Genomic DNA, 20,597 nt, shown 5'->3' on the forward strand with positions numbered 1-20,597 from the left:
TTATGTGTCAATGTTGGGTAAAACCAGATTAGACATTTAAAAACACTACTTCATTGAACAGTTAATGAATAAATCTGTAGATCACTCAACAATTAAGTCACCTAAAGTATATAGTATATAAAATCTAAGTAACTAGAAACAACTAGTAAATAAAACACAGTACTGTCCACAGGTTTGTTGTAAAGTCAATGTACTGCATGTTTTACCACTGACGAAGTATCTTTTACAGTTTTTAAGTGATAAAATCAGCTTTGTGATGAGTTTTTGTGTCTTCAGATATTTTCTAAACCAACGAATCTAGAAACTGAACAGATCCGTTGATAATAAGACTTGTTAGAACTGTAATTATATATTTATATTAAAATTTCAGTTAACACTTAAAAACATAAGCTGCAGTGGTAAAAACTACTTTTACATCAAACTGGTCAGAATTTCAGTGTAATGAGTCCAAACGTTTGAACAGTATAAGTAAAGTTTTGAATGCAGGACTTTTACTTGTAATAGAAGTATTTCTAAACTGGGTTAAGGTCTTTACTTTAGTAAAGTGGTGGACCAGAGTACTTCACCCACTACCAATTTCAGCAAATGTGGCATTTAATATACTTATAATACATTTAATTGTACTTTAGTAGATTTAAGATACTTATTACACTACTGAATTATACATTTTACTGTTATTTAACAAATGCTGCATGTTTGGAACAGTAAACATCCGCTACACTACCTACCAACAATTAAGTACTCCTGATACAGTTATATTAATTAGCATAAGACAAACCGGGGCCCATTCTGTGTAATGAGAACTTGTATATTTTGATACTTCCATTATCCATTGTACTTTGTGTTTTAACAAGTACACTTGGGACTAATCTACCATGTAGTTTAACCATATGATACGGATCACACAAACAGTACAAATACAGTAAAAATACTGCAGCAGTAGAATAAGTTGTTCTTAGTTAAATATACTTATGACTGCATAACAAACTACAGCTGCAAGTGTTATGAATAAGCAACTATTTCAATAGCTGATTTTGGTCTTTAGGCAAAAACACCAAACGTTACCTGGTTCCAACCTCTGAAAGTTTTTTGGTTGATTTTTTAACAGTTTACCACGTGTTTGACTAAACTACAGAAACCCTGCTCAATAACAGAACAACCAGGTGCCAGTGACAAGTTATTTATTAGTTCTGTTAAACTGTTGACAGGATTTTCAGATGCTCGGCTTTCAAACTAAAAAAAAAAAAAAAAAACAGCAACACATCAACTCAATGACATTACTGTTAGTGACATTTAGCAATGTTTTAATCTTTATATAATCATCACACCATTCTTCCTGGATTCCTCTGGAAAGCTAAAGCAGACAAAATGCAAACTGACTAAAAAGTAAATTTCAGGAATTCTCAACCTTTATTGAATCTTAAAAGGAATGGCTGCCAAGTGGCTTTATAACTGGAATGAACTGGGTATACTGAGGCATCTTTGAGCTGAAGCTGCTTAGTTTCCACCACGGAGACGGAGCACAAGGTGAAGGGTGGACTCCTTTTAGATGTTGTAATCAGAGAGGGTGCGGCCGTCTTCCAGCTGCTTACCAGCAAAGATCAGCCTCTGCTGGTCAGGAGGGATTCCCTCTTTATCCTGGATCTTTGCCTTCACGTTCTCAATGGTGTCACTGGGCTCGACCTCCAGGGTGATGGTCTTCCCAGTCAGGGTCTTCACAAAGATCTGCATGCCTCCCCTCAGACGCAGGACCAGGTGAAGGGTGGACTCCTTTTGGATGTTGTAATCAGAGAGGGTGCGGCCGTCTTCCAGCTGCTTGCCGGCAAAGATGAGACGCTGTTGATCGGGAGGGATTCCCTCTTTATCCTGGATCTTTGCCTTCACGTTCTCAATGGTGTCACTGGGCTCGACCTCCAGGGTGATGGTCTTCCCAGTCAGGGTCTTCACAAAGATCTGCATGCCTCCTCTCAGACGAAGCACAAGATGGAGGGTGGATTCTTTCTGGATGTTGTAGTCGGAGAGGGTGCGGCCATCTTCCAGCTGCTTGCCGGCAAAGATCAGCCTCTGCTGGTCGGGAGGGATTCCCTCTTTATCCTGGATCTTTGCCTTCACATTCTCAATGGTGTCACTGGGCTCGACCTCCAAAGTGATGGTCTTACCAGTCAGGGTCTTCACAAAGATCTGCATCTTGACACTGTCAAATGGTAGAAAACAGAGTCCCTTCATAAAAGTCAGATACCTGCTGACACTTTTAGGGCTGACGCTACTTTTCACTATAATATGATTAAATCAATGTGGGACAACCACTGTCCAAAGTCAAATGAACAGACATTTCATGACATTGGCAGCTGTTTACTTGCTGCCACAGGCAGACAGGTGTCAGACTGATCTACTCTATTAAAGTAAGTGTTTTTGTATTTTGTCTGTGCTTATTTATTTCTCAGTTAAGATCAGCTGTAACAGAAGATTTCCCTGGGATAAAGAGTTGTATAATAGAGGCAGCTATTAAATTTGAAAACTATTAATTGTCATTACTCAGACTCCACTGACCCACAAACACTCAAACAATAAGAAATTGGAACCAGTAAACGTTTGTTAATTTGACTTAAACAACAAAAACTCTGAATAAATAATTGGATCAAACAGTTGCAGCTGTGAATCATCTGGCTACGTCATGCTAGGTTGCTATCAGTTTGCTGACGCTGCACTTCAATTAACCAGCTGTTTCTCGAAGCTTTGTTAAATAGAAAAACTTCTGACTTTACTTTTGAACAGTTTACTGGAAAAGTCCCGCAACACAAAACCAGACGTGTGTTAAACGTGTTATTCAGCGAAGTTCACCAGACGTTTCTCTAATTGAGCTTGTTAGCTTAAGTGGCTAACAGCTGATGAGCATCATTCCAATTAGCACTAACAGTTACCCAATATTAAAAAAACATCTCAACTTGTGTCGTTTTTTATATTAGAATTGGTGGTAAGGTACCTTTTAAGCCCTTTACTAAATTATGAATGTATTTTATTTGTCATTTTAAGTATAAGACGGCTTCTTTTACGTTAGGCCCCGGTTAGCGGTTAGCCCGGTTAGCCCGGTTAGCTACCAAAACAAACGACGCAGTTACTAAACTGCTAATTGATTCGCCACAAACAACTAATGTAATGTCCCACTCGACACACAAAACGCTGAATATGAAAATTCTGACCTTGATAAGTGAATTAATTGTCTTTAAAAAGCTCAAAGTACTTACAAACAAATTGTTCCACCGGTGTTTGGACCCCACTGCTCCGGAACCTGACCGCTTGTTACTAACGAATCACGGCGCGGCGGTATTTATACCCAACAAGCCCGGTATCCTTCCGCTGCTCCAACAGGTGGGACTATAAACCATGCTGAGAAAAACTTTAAATAATTCTGACATTAATTTAAAAAACATCCTTCTTCAAATACTCAAAGAAAAAAAAATACTAATATGTGATGCACTAAATTTAGACAAAAATATGTGAGTATAATGTGATAAATGTCCTTCAAACTAAAAGCAGTTTGTTGTTGGTCCTCCAGTAACACAGAAAGGTTCATACTTTAAACCTGTTAATTAGCAGATTCAATTAGTGGATTCAAGTAGCAACATGTCTGAAACTGATTGATCATGTCTTTATCAAATGTAAAATGAACTTTTAAATGCTAGATTTCCCTTTTTTATCATTTTGACAGCTGGTCAGACAAAATAAGAACTAGACTTATAAGAACCAACTTATAACTTGGGCTTTAGGAAGTAACAGTCTGATAATATACTGCACAAAGCAACCAATCCACTATTAACAAAAACTACTAGGTGCACTGATCAATAAAAATAAGACAGCTCTTTTAATTTCTTGAATGTGGATATTCATAAGCTGACACACTGTCATCAAGCCCAGTCCCACCTTAAATATTTATTCTGTCAGTTACCGACAAAAAACAAAATATACTACATCTGATTGGTGACTTCTTCTTTCTAATTACATTCTAATTTCATTTCAGATCGTTCACGTCTGAAGTGCATGTACCTTTTGCCTGGGGTCCAACATTTTCCTCCATTTTACAATGATCTGCTTGACAATTAAATATTCACCCCGACATGTAATATTTTCTAAATATCAGTTTCTACCTGAAGCATTTTGGAGACGTCATACACTAAAAATAGGACAAAGTGAAGAAACACACAGAGAGAATGTGTTTCCATTCCAGCACAGCTGTTTAGTATCCAGTTTTTTAATTGTGTGTATCATGTGTGTGTGTGACTCTGTTCCACATGGACGATACCGTCCCCTGAGGCTCATATATGTTTCAGTGATCCAGCTCAGCACATTTGTGGCTCAGATGCAGCAGCTCGACGTAAGTAGTCGTTAAACATGTCCTGTGGAATCTTTCAAAAGAAAAAATCAGCTTCTAGTTGTTATTACTCACCAAAACACATTAAGCACATTCTAATGGCCCCAACAGAACATCTGGACAATGTCTAGTCATTAAGAGTAATGGCTGGTATATAGCAGGTAGCTTTCTATACATTTTCTGGCGTGTTATATTATTTCTTCAGTTGAGGCCCATGCACAGAAGTGATTTGCAGCAATGTGTCTTTTTCTAATTGTCTTTTTATTTCATATAATACAACATTTTGTCTGAAGTGCAAAGTCTCTCGCCCGGGGTTCTGCATTTACATTTTTATAATGACCTGCCTGACAATTTAATATTCATCCCCCTGAGAGAGAAAATATTTTCTAAATGTCATGTTTTAAATATCAACTACTGGAAGTCTTCATTCATGTTTGTGTGCTGCACCTATTGGCTGTTAATTTGAATTAGTGAGAAGTTTTAATGAGTGGTATTTATTGATAAGGTTTCTGAGAGTCCACTGTGGTCTTGGATGTCAAGTTATTTATTACTAGCATTTCTCCTTCGTACAGACCACTATCTGATCTGATCCCGAGGAAAATGTAAAAATGTGATTCTTTGTTAGAAACAACCTGTTTTCAAAATGATTTCCAAGTGGATTCATGGACATTTATTGATGCTTGATATCACATACAATAAAGTGCACCAGTGTTTTTAACGTTATGACACCTTAAAACCACCGAGACAAAATGTCCAGCTGAATTAAACTCATTAAACATCTTTCACCTGAGTTTCTCTAATATACAGTAATATCAGTGACAGATATTTGCTGTATTGCCTCAGTGGTGCAGGTCTGACCTGTGCCGTTAGCTTATTGTAACGTTAATGATCTTTTTTTGTTGCTACACTCATTATAAATCTCTCTGGATAATAAATGTCTTAAATGCAAACATAAATGTAATGTATTTCTGTCTCTCTGAACGTCTTTGGTTCATTAAACTTATGTGGGCAGCGCTGTTTTTCCTCCGAGTGCCTAATATCATCAAGCATCTGGTTAAAAGCTTCTCAACAGTTGAGTTAACCGCAGCAAGAAAGCCTCTGGAAATTGCCATCGTGGCAGGAAACATTATCTTCTTATTAGCATTCATGATGGCAACAGAAGTAATCATTAGGACATTAAAATGTGTTGGAGGTAGGGAAATGCTGCGGGGCAGGATTTGCCTCCCACCCATCAGGGCATATTTGCAACACAAAAGCATTCGGTCCAGAAACAAAAAGTACTTGTCAAAGTGAATGGAAACCAAAACTGCACATGCTGTGGTGGAAGTACAGAGTTCACACTTCAAAGAAACTTTTCATAGCAATTATGCAGATTCAAATCTCTTTCTGCTGGTTTTCTGCTGATGTTGGAGCTGTGTTTTGCTGAGGGTGCCAACCCCCAGGTTGGGAGGGTCACGAGATGATTAACCGGACAGGAAACACGTTGACATTTTCACATTGAATCTTTGCTTTGTCCCATGAATTACTGGAGAATTAAACAAAACGAAAAATGAGGGAAAATCATACTTGCATGGATTCAACAAGAGACTGTTTCATTCAAATTTAGATGCCTTAAATCTCACCTGTGGATGATCTCAGCTTCATGTCACTTGATCAGTTTTCTAGTGTTTGTTTTTCTCCAGTGACCACAAGAAGCAAAAGGCCACAAGATGAAGTGTTTTGCAAGAGAAAAGACTCCAGCTGATCTGTGACCCCCCCAGAGCCATCCAGGTTGTCTCCTACACACTGAATAAGACATTCATGAACCGACTAACTCTCTCCAGTTTTTTCTTTAGTATTAACAGTGCTTAAGTGCTCTTAGGAAAGACGGAGCTGCATCCTCTATTTTCTAAAAGAATAATTATCACAAACACAAATTAATTGTTGTAACAATAACTGATGAATGAAAGCAAATGGAAAACATTTACAGTCCACATCAGATCAGTCAAGGATTAGCAACATGGTCTAAAAAGTCAGTTAGATGCTTAATTACCGCTCAGATCATGTTGATTTAATGTTGCATAATAAGATTTGAACTATATTTAGCTAAATTCAGTTTAACAAAAAGGAGAAAGTCGGCAGAAGCTGAGTAACATCTGGTTTCATATTTTGTCCTTGAAATAAAAATGTGACACAAAGAAATTCACCGAAAAGCCTAAAAACACAGTTTTGTACTTTTTATTAAATTTTACCATTTATTTAGGGAAACTGTTAACATTTGTCTCATAATGAAAATGTACATTTATCAATCTGCATAAAACATCACTTATACAGTACATCAAAATAAATACATCATCTGGTGAGTTGATTGAGCTTGCACTCGAAGATCGGTCTGTTAACTACAGCTACACTATTCACATTGCAGCCTCCACGTCTGCAGCAAATTCATGTTTTTCATTTTCCTTTTTAATCATCACCCGCTCCAGACCTGGGGGCCAGTCTACAACAGTCATCAATCTAACTACATGTGAGAAAAAAGACAACAGTACTGTGCAGGACGTGAAGTCCAAGATTTAAATACCACTCAACTACAGCTAAAAGCCAGAGGTGGAGCGGCTGGAGTAAAAAAGGCTTGAAGGTGTCTGCAGGCAGGAGGGAGTTCAGGGACAGGAGACAGATGACAGGAAGCCACGGCTGATTATTTCCTTCCTTTAGCATTTTGTGGTGAGAGAGGGTGACTCATGAGTGTGGAAGTGAACACAAACTAAAATCCACCTGCATCGTTATAGCTGCCAGGACTCTTAAAGTTGTAATTCTGGTCAAACACGCGTCAAAACTAGCTGATGTGGAGGCACCTGTGGTTACCATGGTAACAACAAGGGCGGCCTGGAGACGACACCATCACTGAGCTTTGCTTCCAATTTGGCCACGAAGTCAGTCGTGCTATTGCAATAAAAAATGTATTTTCTTTGCATTACTGACTTTTAAATGAAATATCCAGCTCTATAATATGAAGACAGTGCCAGCTGAAGTGAAGAAGCAGCTAAATGAGAAGGAAATGCTTCAACGTAAGGGAAAACTTAACTTGTGTATGAATCTGCCCATGATTATAGAGTGAAGACTGAAAGAGAGAAAGAGTCGGGGGGAAATAACAGCAGGAACTGAAGCATATGGAGAGTTCTCATACCCCTAACACACAGTCAGCATGACCATTGTTAGGTAGATTACTTAAAGCTAGTCTACAGCTGGTAACTGCAGCTGTCAAAGAGGCAAAAACGTATTAAACTTTCCACCTGCTATCAACGGATTCAGTGAAGACAAACTGTATTTGGGATAAACAATCACAGCTAATGCTGAAATCATTGACAAATAAATTGCAACACAACAAAAGCCACTCCATGACAGCAACAGTAAGTTAATGTAGCTTTGAGCTGAGCTGATATTAGAGTAACACTGGATTAGAACACAATCATTTGGTGTGAACACTGTATGTGAAGGCATTTTGAACCCAGGAGACGAATGGCGCACTCCACCACTAACAATACTACAGAGTAAACACGCTGAACGGCTGCGACACGAGGAAAATGTGACCAGAAATACATTAAATATTGGGTTTGGAGTCATGTTATGCTCTCACCTAGCTGCTAGTGAAACCCCGGGTGTCAGTCGGTCTAATTCCTAAGTGTTTTTCTAAACTCTATGACGTTCAGTGTTGTGGACCGCGTTCACTTCACAGACAACTGGGTCCAGTATGCAGCTGGATTTTCAGCTAGGTGGTCGCTGTAGGGTGGAGCGGCCCACAGGAAGACTTCCTACGCTGGCCAATCAGAACAGATCAGACTGGGACGAGACACAGGAGTCTCAAAGCCAGAGGAGCTGTTACATAACGAAGCGTTAAAACGTGTGTTTGCACTGTTTTTAACTTGAAAATCACTTAGTGTTGTATCAGTGGAGAACAGGTTTAAACATCAACCTTAAATGAAGTAGAATATGGCCACTTTACGGATTTAACTCCTCATCTTCCAGAATTCTTTCAGTCAATTGCTTACGTGGGAGAACTTTAAAAAAAATACTACAGAATGCATAAATCCCCTCACGCCACATTCCTCATACTGTGTCCTGTCCCCAACGTCTTCCCCTTCTCCCCTCCTTAAGTTATTTTTGTCCCATTTCGCACCCAGTGTAACGTCCTTTGTCACCGTATTGGATGAGTTTTGGACAGAAGACTCTCACCTCCATCACAGATCATCTCCCAGACAGGTGGATCAGCGCCCCCTTCGTCTCCTCTCCTGCTCCACGTTTCCTCTCACATTTCCCATCAATTCAGTTATATCACAGGAGGAGAGAACAGGATCCATCACTGCATCTCATGGCAGAAGGGGCTGGACATCATCTATTTGTATTTACATCGCCTCCTCCTGGGCGGAGAAGGGGGGAGTAGAGGATGAAGAGTTGGGACGAGGCGGTTGTTCTTGGTTCAAAAATGTCTTTTGTGAAGCTCGTCATATTGATACTTCATATTCACGAGTGTCCTGCTGACAATGAGAGAGAAGATGGAAGAGGCAGCATTAGTGGTGTGGGTGTCCCTGTCACTGTAAATCAGCGTTGAAGGCGTTGACAGCTTTCAAATGCATCGAACACTCACTCCTCCTGTCTCATAGAGCGGGTTGTCAAACTCTGTCTCCACAGTGATCTGTCGGTAAGGGTGGGGGTAGATGAGAGGCAGCCTTAAGTTGGAGTTATATCGGCACCTAATGAGTAAGGTGGGAGAAAACATAAAAAAACATTAAGACGTATTGTACAGCGTGAATCTGGCCTCAGAATAAAATTAACCTTCACTTGGTCAGTAATGGAGTTTTGCACGTGAAGATGTAATCACAGATCTTACCGTGTGACATAGACATAAGCACCACCCAGCAGCACGGAGAGCAGAAGAACAAGGATGAAGATGGCCAGAGCTATGTTCCCTCCATCCAGAGAGGAGCCTGCAGTCGCCTCTGCAACTGACACGTAAATAAAATAAGATTAATTGAGGGCATAATGTTAGAGAGAGAACAAATAAAAGCCTTGAAAGCTCTTGTCCAGGGTGGTTTAGTTGATGCAGGTGGATGCTCCAGATAAACAAATGAACACAGACAGGAGGATGGACAACCACACGCAGTGGGAGTGAACTCAGCAGGCAGATGTTTGTTGGTGCAGATCGAGCAGACACAAACACAGAGGAGGTGACGTGCTTTTTATTCTTTGACCTGTGTGATGGCGTGTAGAAAACACAGAGCGTGGTCTTTTCAGCCCACAGCTTTAGAGCATCTCAACATACACAGACAGACTCACCTTCCAAAGCATGGTTACCAAAGCAGTCATGGTTGGCTGCAAGACATCATTCTGTCAGTCAGTGCATATGAACATTTACATCACACTTCCTGTAGAGTTTGTTCCTAATTAGGCTGCTTTTAATTGATCGTTTGCTAGTCTCCTTTACTTACTGTGAGTAGAAGTATTAAAAATACACTGTAAACATTATTCATTACAAGGTAAAGTCCTGCATGTATGTACTTAAGGTATTATAAGTAAAAGTACCCAATGCAGAAAAATACTACTACTAGATTATTATTAATATATTGATTTGCAGGGGACATTTAGCTGTTTACTTATTTAATAGAAATAGACTATGACCAATGTTCATTTCAATTCTTCTTATTTTGCACCATTAAATAATTAAATGTCTTTTAAAAATGCAGAAAACTGCGAAGCTCTACATCAGAATTAGAATTTACAGTACACAACTTAAAAATGTCAAAAATGACAATTCAATAGAAAACAAATCCTCACATTTCAGATGCTGCAACCATGAAATGTTATCAACTGACGATTTCCAGCCACTGATGAAATGATTAGTTTCATCTTCCTGGTTTTACTGTTGGATGAACTGATTATAATATCAGCCTGGAATAGACCTCGGTGTCAACAGCAATGAGCTTTTTTTCTGCACAGAGTACTCATAACTTTGATAATTACAATTAATATTCAGAGCATGATTTTACTTGTGATGGAGCAGTGTGCTAAGAGTAAAGGACATGACCTCGTAAACTCTTCAAATGTTACAACACAACCCTGCTGAGCTGAGCTATGACTAAACTGCTGTTGTTTGGGGAAAAGGGGTTTAGCAAACTTTCAAATGCATGCATAGGAGCACGATCAAGCTGTATCAACAAGCAAGGAGCATAAAAGTCTGAAGAATATTGTGTACGTGCAGAAATCCAGAGGTACTGAAAACAAGGGGTCGTTTCATTCCACACATACAAATTCTGCAAAGTTCTCACCCCTGCAGAGCGGAAGTGGGCCACTCCAAAAGGAAGGGTTTCCTAGGATGCATTTTATTGCAACCTCTCCAATGAGCTCGTAACCCTGGTAACAAACAAAGGTGAGCGACTCGCCGGGCAGGTAAAGCCTCTTGGACAGGATCTGGTAGCCGTTGTCAGGGAGACCGGGGTTTTCACAGGAAACTGAATCCTCAGCTAGAAAGAAAGATGAAATAAAAAGAGGAAGAGGAGAGCTGGATGGATCTCGTTGAGTTTCTCAACACAAATCAGAGGTTTTGCGTCAGAGCTCGACTGACAGCTTTGACAGGCTCCGGCTGAGGTGACGTGACTCATGGATAATCTCCACCCCCTCCTCCAGGTGGCTCAGGGCAGATTGGTACGCTGCATTAGCATTGCATTTACATATCAAACACTTCACACAAACATCAATAACCCTGAAAACACGCACGCGTTGTTAGTCCGGAGACAAAAATGCAGAAGATGAAGCATCGTCTGTGGTACGCAGAGATGCTCTGATCTGTGTCAGCAGAGGAAAGTGAACGCCAGGCCTTCTTCACCAGAAATCACACAAACCCACTCGTGTTAAATCACACAGCAGCAGACAACAAGCCTCTCATCTTCAGTTAACTGCCATGTGCAACTGTCTATCCTGATGACAGCTTTCTGAAATCACAGGGCTGGTAAAGCCCAGGTCCCTCTCAGCACACGAGCTTGATGAAATACAACTGGGTTTTCCTGAAACCCTCTAATCTCTCATGTCTTCTTTTTGCACTGGAAACTGAACTGTACTGCTAAAGACTCACAAACACAGTGAGGGAGTCGAGACGTCCACACAGGCGTCCCTGGCTCGCGGCCGTAGCAGGTGATGGTGGCGCTGCCCTGCAAGATGAAGCCGGCGTTGCAGCTGTACTGAATGGTTGTCCCCACCAGGAGTTTAGGGTCTGACAGAGACCTGGTGGAGTGCTCCACGTGGCCAGGATCGGAACAGTACATGACTAAGATAAAGACAACAGAGAAGGAGGATAAAGAGAAAGCTGAATCACAAAGTATCCACATAGTATGATGACTCCTTCTACTGTGTAAACATCCAGGTTCACTTCAGGTACAGTGGAAATGTCAGGAAAACTCACTCTTTTCACAGAACGGGGGCTGTGAGCTCCAGGAGAGGTCTAACTGACAGGTGAGAGTCTCCCACCCGACCAGGTCATAACCAGGATCACACTGGTACGTGATACGAGCCCCTCGCACCAGTGCAATATGGGACGTCGTCTTCCAGCCGTTCTGGATCTCGGGCAGGTCTGGACAGGAGTCGTTACGAGACACCTCTGGCAAAAGAAATGACAGTAAGAAAACAACACGCCCGGCTCCCTCAGTACCATCACATGCTCTCTGTAACGGGGAATCTGTCTCTTGATGCACTTGTTGTGTGTGCATCACTTTGTTATTACTGAGTTTGACAGGATGACAGATTTGATCCATGTGGAACCGTCTTCACCAGTGAACTCTGACAAGGACGGTTTGCTTCTAATGCTGCTGTTTGAAAAACTCATGTTTGCCTCCTAATATGACAACTATCATCTAATGAAGGCCAAAAACTCTTGACAGAGCTGTGTCAGATTCATGGGGTATATGTTTTCTATTTTTTTAAGTGCAGAGAAAGTTGTGGAAGAGTTCTGTCTTCAGCACATTTTTGAAAGTTGAGAGTGAGGATGCTGAGCGTGCAGAGGTTCGTAGGTCGTTCCACCATCGTGGAACCACAGAGCTGAAAAGTTTAGCCTGGGATCATTTGAGGTGAGGTGAGGTGAGGTGAGGGGACCACAAGACGTCATTAACTTGCAGAGTGCAGTGAGCGAGAGGGACTGCAGACCAGGATGAGGGAGTTCAGGTAGGCTGGAGCTGTTTCTTGCTCATTGTGGGTTTGTCATCATGAGTGACACCTCTCTTATTGCACACAGTCATTAGCCCCATTGTTCATTTAAAAATATGGATTAGAGCTTTAAAGAGACCAGATATTGTCAGAATGCGCTTTAACTGGCGGAAACTTCACACAAAGCTCCATACAAAAGATTCATTATTTTTGTGGAAGTAGGAAACAGAATCTCCATGAGATATCTGAGAAGACCTCACACGCCAGCATGTGCTGATTACACAGGCAGAGCAGCAGCAGGAGGCTCAGACCGACGCTCTCTTGATCGTTCTGAAGCTCTTTGAATAGAGAATTCTTCTGATCTTGCATTAAAAGTGTCCAACTCAAACGTTCCTGCCATATCTCTAGAGTCTTGGCTCTGTATTTGCTGGTGCTTTGAGCTAAATCATTTTGCTCTACATCCACCTAGCAGATGTTGAATGTCTCACAGTGTTTCAAGATAAATCTGACTTGCCGGTGGTGCTAAAAGAAAAGTCGGGGGATCACCGAAGTCATTAGGATTTATCAGGATTCCGACTTTGTGGAACATGATGTTTGACTGTGGTAAAAGATATTTTATAATAAGAGACATTTTAATCTGAATTAACAAACGCTGTTTGAAACACTTGGAGCTGGTGATAGTGTGGCAAAAAACTTATCTCAAACTTAACGCAAAGTAAAATTAACTTTATTATTTACAGAATCAAGGCACCACAGTTGTAGTTTGTTGAACAGGAAGGAAAATAAAGGTACTGCTGAAACTCCTTGTGTTTTTCTTACACTATGCACCTGCTGAAGTGAAGATTGGAGAAGAAAGGAGTTCACCTCGCGAGCTACATGTGCCTCCAGGCTGCTTGATGGAGGGTTGGAGGGTTGTCATCTACTGTTTCACTTACCTCTAAATCTTATTTAAACATAGCTTTATAATATGTGCTAGATATTGCCTACAAAGTTGGATGAAGCAGCAGGACAATGATCCTAAATGTGAGGTTGTTGTAGTGAAAGGTGGTTTAAACAGTTCTTAATACACTGTTTCACTTACTTTTTCCACCATCACTCTGTATGTTTATTAGTTGTGTTGAATAAAAACATGAAAGATTATTCACTTATAAAATATTTCACTTTTTCTTGCCACTGTTTTTTTAAATGCATCCACACAAACAAACATTATTGTATGCATTGGTTTGCAGAGCATGTCTGGCACCGTTACACTCTCCAGAAAGCCGAGGAAACTAAACCCTTGCCAAGAATTGTTGCATCACATCTGAAGATTACTGTTATGTGCCCTCCCAGGCGTTTATGGTTTTGTTTTTCTTCTCCATTCATACATTTATAGGCACATTTGTTGCTTTGTGAATTCTAATGTCTCAAGTGTATAACAGTCTAAAAACCCAAAAAACAAGAACAGAACACCACCCCTCCCCCCCCCTCCCTCCAGCAGCAACTACTGCCAAGAATAAAATGCAGAATATTTATCACAATGAAGATGTTCAAAGACAGAAAATAAATAATAGACATATAAATAAGTGGCCTTTTGTTGGGACTAGTGTTTCTTAATATGTGTGATGATTGATTGAGCAGCACACAGTATTACATTATACAGTATAACATCAGAAGTCTACAGGGATTTGTAAGTTGGTGTTCATGGATCAATTATTCATTCACTATTGACTTTGTTCTGTTCCTCCATGCAGTGTGTGTGGTGAGCACATGTATTTTGAGCACAAACATACACTCATGCACACACACACACACACACATGTATAATCAAAGAGAGTACCCTGCGTATTCATGCTGTGTCTACTAGATTTAATCCTCGGGGAGACGTGTGTGAGTTTGTGGTGACAATTGGATGGTGCGCGATTTTAAATTGGTGTCAGGTGTTGGAAATGAGAAGCGCTGCAGATTACGGTGTGTGGAAGGAGGGAGGGAGCTTATTTGGCTGCTTGTGAAAGTGAACTGGTGTGTAGATGAAGGCCACTGCGAGATGGTGAAACAAATAGGATGTGATTGAATAAGGGCAGAGGGAAATGAAAGCAAAGACAAATAAAGATGAGAAGAGGGGAAAAGGGAAGATGAAAAATGGAGCGGGCAGCTTGAGGAAACCGAATGAAAATAAACCTTTCCAGATCTATTTAAAGGATAAGTGTTATTTTATGTTCTTGTCATTGTCAACACATACCATGAACAGACAGAGGCTTGTGATTACATTAGCTGCTACTGCTCCGAACAAACTGCATCAATCCACACATGACGAGTTCAAACGCTTCCCAGATTTGAGCTCTTCTTCAAGGTTTAATGGAGTTTAATAAGAGCTCTGCATACATTGACTGGACAGATTCTCCATCAGCATTGAGCAATCAGAAACTAGCCCCTGCACCTTTACTTTCTATCAGTGCTTCAGGTAGAATATCCAGGAAGGTCAAAGAGAATTAACTGCTTATTTAATTCAAAGTCTTCTCCAAGATCGTGCTGCATCTGTTGAATCAACCTGTTGCATTAAAGAAGCAGCTTTCACCCAGCTACATTCATGTTATCTGTTCTTATCAACATGCAATCTGCTGAGAATTAGACAGGAGGTGGCAGTAAAATGAGCAGGGGGACGGACCCTGACCCTCCTCTGCAAAATCTCCCAGAAACAACAAATAACAAGCACAAAGACATAAAACAGCTGCATGGTTGTAGGTGGTGTTGTGTCTCACATAGTGGGCGTCTTGCTCTTATAGTAGGCACGGGGGGGTGAACTTTAAATCTGTACAACTTAAAACATTTGGCTCTCACCCATGTAGTTGATGATGAAGCCTTCGCCCTTGCCAAAGACAAGCCCGGCTGGATCCGAATGGAAGGTGACAGTCAGGTCAGGGGTGGTGGAGGACAGCTTGAAGGGGCTGCTACCCCCCACGTACCGCCCCAGGATCCGTGTCGTGACCTCGTCGCCGTCAGTGATGGTCAGCATGTCACTGTCACTGATGTTCAGTCTGAAGACAGTGAGAGAAACCGAGTCAGCGAGAGAGAGAAGTGCAGCCGGTGGTATCAGCTCAAGTTATGATGACTCGGAGTGCCGTGGTGTCGACAGCTGACTGTGTGGGAGACGAGATAACTTCAAAGGCTAAATGCAGCATTCATCCACAGGCCAAGTGTTTAACAGTCTGTAAACACAGCCATGTTTTATTGCCCCAGAGACGTCTGTTTAACCGTGCTGCAGCGATCTTAATGAAGCTATTTGAAAGGTTTCAGAAACTTAAATAACTGTAAATAGGATATGATACAAAGGAGTGGAGCACGTAATTGGAATCATTACTGCAGCGAGTGTAGTTAAACCTGTCAAACCCATTTCATAGAAACAAATTATAGGTGTAAAATGGGTTTGGTGTTGGTGCAACTGAAACTTTATTTAGTTACTGTGGCTCTTACTGAAGTTTGACAGCAGTAACATCTGCAGCAGCCCTCCACTCAGCAAACTTCTTTAATGCTGGAAAGTTCTGAATCAAATGGTTCACTATGAGCGCATATGGAGGAACATCAGTAGGTCCATCTAGACGGAGTGCTGTGCCCCTCACAAGTCCCCACATACATTTTTAATGATAACATTTGGTTCTTAGTTGAACTGAAATTCTGATGTGATTAGTCCCCGTGTTGGTGTTTTTCCTCACAGCTGTACATCAAGCAGCACTCGTTTATCCTCCCCAACATGTATCCTCCAGCTGCAGTCCTCTCCCTCTCCGTACCACTCCGGCCAGTTTGGAGACAGAATCACTCCTCCTGGACCAGTCAGGTCTCCTCCACACTGGGCTGCAGAGATGAAGGAAGAAGGGCAAGAAAAGTATGAGACAGAAAGACAGAAGATTTAATGAGACTAAAGTGCTAAAGTGTCAAACACAGATCGGAAAACAGTAACGAGTCGTCTGGAACAACTGTTCCTAGAAACTAATCAGTTCTGCAGCTCAGTTCATGGTTCTAACAAGAAAGTAATGAGTTGTCTGATGTATTTGCAGCGGGAATTTCTTCATTTTAAACTTTTAATTTTTGCAAATTAAAGTTGCCACAAAGGAACAGGTAGTCTTCCAAACACATCCGGACTTGTCTGCTGCCTCCTTCGTGAGATCAGATCTCACGAAGGAGGCAGCTGCACTTCGTGTCCATGAAGTTGAAACAACTACAAATGATGAGATGACAAGTTTAAGTAAAATAGGCTCTGCTTCCTGGCTGTGCTACCTTTGCACAGCGGCTCCGTGTCGTTCCAGTATGGATCCCGTGCACTGATGCACTCGATAACGGGGGGGCCTTGTTCCAGAGAGTGGCCCGGGTCACAAGTAAACTGAACCACAGCTCCGACTCCGTACAGAGGGTCAGAGGTTGTGAAGTTTCCATTCTGGAGGTACGGCTCGTAGCAGTGACCACGCTCGAAAGCTGGAGGGGAAAAGGAGAAGACAGAAACTCCACTGAACAAGAAAAAGAAAAACCTCAAAGTGCCATTAAAGCCAAACCAATGTTAGCATTTACCCCCAAAAGTTGAATAGATAGTTGTTGTTTTTTCCTTTTTAGTGATGAAGATAAACATATTAAAAAGGATTTTTCCATATGATGCCACCAGACACTCAAAAAAGCTTTAGCTCTGAATATGTTGGACGACCAGCCCACTTCTTGGCAGCTGAAACTGACTTGGCAGCGCACATTGTAATAAATCTTCTCATGGACGGTCTCATTTACTTTTACAATTACACAGTAATTACAGCAAAGCAGTCGATCGTAAGTTTCACTGTCCTGCAGAAACGCTGCTTCATGCTTTACAATAGCTTCAGTACCTTCAAAGCGGATGTTGAATCCCATGTTGTGGTTGGGCTGATCAGTAATGAACTGGATCCTCACAGCTGGACCCTCACTGATTACCCCCTCAAATGGAATCTGTCCCCCCCGACCCGAGTCGAACAGCACCACAGAGCCGGCGTCCAGTCCGCTCCACAACACCAGCCTGCAGGGACGGAAAGAGTGTGCACGTGTGACGTAGGGCGTCTTTAACTCCAAATAAGACACAGCTGAAATCAAAGTAATAAAATATGAACAAAGCTCCAAACAACGTCGATGAATAGTGAGCAGACGTTCAGTTTCTCTTCTGTCAGAGCTCCAACTGATTTGAAGTGAAGCTCTGCACAGTTCATTCACAGCTGTAGTATTTATTTAAACATGCACAGTGATAATGCTTCAGTTACAGCTGCAGGTCGTGTTTGTTCAGTAGACCTGGACCTTTGTCATAAAGACAAATAAATCCTTATGTCCACAATTTTATTACCGGTAAGTTAGTTTTCATTATTTCATGTAATAACATCAACATCAGATCCACTGTGAATTTCAGAATCCAGTTGACCTGTGAGCTCAGTGATATCCGACTCAAACCATCAAAAACTTCATCATCTACACCTAAAACATACAGTCGTACCTGTCAGTGGGTCCCAAAGCCAGTCTCTCCAGGTGGAGGTGCAACCTCTGGTCCTTGGGTGCCTCCAGAGACCAGGAGCAGGAGCGATCCTGGGTGGCATTAGGCCCATGATGGGGAGAAGGGGACAGGACCCTCCCCACTGTCGCATTTTTTATTGTTCCCCCACAAAGAGCTACAGAGAAGAAGTTAGAAGAAGTTCAAATCCCTGCTTCTACTGAAACTGGCAGCGTCTTCTGCTGCAGCCCTGCACACACTCACCCCTGCAGCTCGGCTCCTTGCTGCTCCACACGGGCAGGGAGGCGTTGAGGCAGGTGAGCAGCATCTCCCCCTGCAGGTGGTAACCCATGTGGCAGTGAAAGCGAGCGGTGCCTCCAGGGAGCAGGTCCAGCACAGACACCTCCCCAAAGTGAGGCCTCTTCGGTAGGGGACAGCTCAGCCTGAAAACTGCACACAAAAGTAGAACAGGAGGGTGAACAGGGATTTAAACACATGATGAATGTTAATAAGAGTCAAATCCAGTAGCACAGTTATTGTTTCATCATTACTTCAATAGTTACTGTTATTTTTATAGAGCTCCTGCTGAAACTACTGAGTGTCAGATGCTATAAAGACAAGTAAAGAAAAAAAGAAAACTGCTGTAAAAAATAGAGTTTGATTTAATTATTTAAATTAAGAAGAAGACATTTCCTCAAAGTATCGTTCTCATAACAATGGGATGGACAAACATGTCTTCCACCACGGCTGAATGTGACCTGTACATTGTGTCAGACATTTCCATCAGCTGCAGCTCTACTTAAAGCTAAAGAGGTCAGAACTCGTCCTTTTACCGGCTGTTCAGTGTTTAATATCTGTGATTATCAGTCTTTTCAGTTGATGCTTCAACGCATTAGGACCAAACAAGGCAACGAGTTTAAAATGATAATAGTCTTTATATTAATAATTAGCTTTGGGATCTCTGCTCTGTTCGTGTTGTCTGTGTTAGTTTTATTCTATTTCTGCCGTTTTAAGGTTTTCTATCTTGCCAACATCTCTCTGCTAAGATATTTTAATCTCCCTCCGTCTCTTCCGTTCTTCTACCTGCTGGTGATGGAAAAAGATGAGATTCCTGTGATTAATGGTACAGGTGGGTCTTAACACTCTGATGCTTCCTCCTTTCCAGTCCTTGTCATATCCATCATGGGCGCACACACACACACACACACACACACACACACACACACACACACACACACACACACACACACACACACACACACAAACACTCTATACAAACTCCCATATTCTCAGCCTCCTAATGAGACGAGAGCTAATTAATCACAGCTCTAATAAGCTAATTCACATGACAGATTCAATCACCGTGCTAAGTGATTAGATGAGAAGACTTTTGATTATGCAATTTGCATGTATACAGACTACAAACAGCGCCTGAGGCCCCAATTAAAAATTCACTTTTATTTAATTGGTGTAGCTTGTTTATACATATGCATATTCAGATTTAAGATATATTTGTGTACACTTGACTTCAGTGTGTCGTATGTGTGCACACATGCTGTGCAGACTCACTCTGATAGTGCAGCTGGAAGATGCCCATGGTTCCCTCCAGTGCAGAGCGGTAATAGACGGACAGAGTGTTGGTGGGACTGCGGATCACCTGACCTTCAACTAGCAGCGTCTGATTGGCCAAAACCAGCAGGGACCCTTGTTGATCCATACCCCTGATGGACAGCTGCTCACCCTCTGAGAGGTTCACACTCTTCACCTGAGCACACAGGAAGACAGAAGCATCAAATAAAAACTAACGATGAAGTTATTAAATGCCTGTGTCTCCACTATTGGCCTGAAAGAACCTGCTGCATGAAGCTAATTGCTGCCTCTGTATCTAATGATGCTCATGTCCAAGTCAGGGACAGAGAGAGCAGTATCAACAGCTGCCACTAGAAGGCAGAGTTCAACCTGGGATCAGATCAGACGCATCATGTCCAGCAGGCGTGAGGATGAGTGGATTTCACTGCAGTCTCGTTATGTGCCTGTTCATTACTGTCATGCTTCCTGTGTGTACCTGCAGCTCCACTCCGTAGCCGGTGTACACAGTCACTGTGTATGTGCAGTGTACGAAGGCGCTGTCGGGCAGAGGGGGGTCTTCAGACGAGTCTATGTATCCCTCTGGGTCTGAGAAATTCACCATGCAGCTCGACACAGCTACGGAAAAAAACACAGGAGTTTATTTTGAACTGGCTTTATTTTATTTTATTTTATTTTATTTATTTCTGCCTCTTTACGGTGAGGCTGAAAGAAGCTCACTGGAAATCCCTGCTGTGTATAATTAACAACGGAAATTATAGGGATAAAACAAGGCACAGCAGGACTCGTGGCTGTTAACAGCAACTTGAAATAAATAATCGCATTCTCTATTGTGTATTTCTGTATAAGCTCAAAAGCAGAGACGGTATTCAGACACTTCAGTAAAACGAATCATACCACAATGAAGAAATACTCCAGTCCTGCATTTCAGAGCCATACTTTGTACTTTTGATGCACATTTTGCAAATATAAAACATCATATGATCCATGTTTATTACAATT

General features: G+C 41.6%; 2 protein-coding genes across 2 annotated transcripts in view; both read right to left on the minus strand.

Moving 5' to 3' along the window:
- Positions 1–1,164: 1,164 nt before the first annotated feature.
- Positions 1,165–3,357, minus strand: LOC113159703 (polyubiquitin-B). The gene is made up of 2 exons (XM_026356556.1): positions 3,246–3,357; positions 1,165–2,194 (listed from the first exon to the last, which is right to left on the minus strand). The coding sequence occupies exon 2, from the start codon at positions 2,185–2,187 to the stop codon at positions 1,546–1,548; it is 642 nt and encodes a 213-aa protein (XP_026212341.1). The 5' UTR covers positions 2,188–2,194; positions 3,246–3,357; the 3' UTR covers positions 1,165–1,545.
- A 3,237-nt stretch (positions 3,358–6,594) lies between these two features.
- The window catches only part of LOC113158200 (seizure 6-like protein), a 39,417-nt gene continuing 25,414 nt past the window's right edge, over positions 6,595–20,597 (minus strand). The window contains exons 3-17 of the mRNA XM_026353931.1: positions 20,074–20,213; positions 19,578–19,773; positions 18,273–18,458; positions 18,015–18,186; positions 17,383–17,549; positions 16,793–16,987; positions 16,231–16,369; positions 15,359–15,555; positions 11,802–11,996; positions 11,475–11,666; positions 10,672–10,866; positions 9,683–9,718; positions 9,237–9,351; positions 8,994–9,099; positions 6,595–8,880 (exon numbers count right to left, since the gene is read on the minus strand). Of these exons, the coding sequence (XP_026209716.1) occupies positions 8,851–8,880; positions 8,994–9,099; positions 9,237–9,351; positions 9,683–9,718; positions 10,672–10,866; positions 11,475–11,666; positions 11,802–11,996; positions 15,359–15,555; positions 16,231–16,369; positions 16,793–16,987; positions 17,383–17,549; positions 18,015–18,186; positions 18,273–18,458; positions 19,578–19,773; positions 20,074–20,213 (2,261 nt within the window). The 3' untranslated portion in view covers positions 6,595–8,850. The remainder of the gene's footprint in view (positions 8,881–8,993; positions 9,100–9,236; positions 9,352–9,682; positions 9,719–10,671; positions 10,867–11,474; positions 11,667–11,801; positions 11,997–15,358; positions 15,556–16,230; positions 16,370–16,792; positions 16,988–17,382; positions 17,550–18,014; positions 18,187–18,272; positions 18,459–19,577; positions 19,774–20,073; positions 20,214–20,597) is intronic.

The sequence above is a fragment of the Anabas testudineus genome, chromosome 12, assembly GCF_900324465.2.
Source record: "Anabas testudineus chromosome 12, fAnaTes1.2, whole genome shotgun sequence".
In the NCBI taxonomy this organism is placed as follows: domain Eukaryota; kingdom Metazoa; phylum Chordata; class Actinopteri; order Anabantiformes; family Anabantidae; genus Anabas; species Anabas testudineus.

What these genes read in the sequence shown, in the direction of transcription:
- LOC113159703 (XM_026356556.1), bottom strand. Translation starts at nt 2,187, where the DNA reads ATGCAGATCTTTGTGAAGACCCTGACTGGTAAGACCATCACTTTGGAG.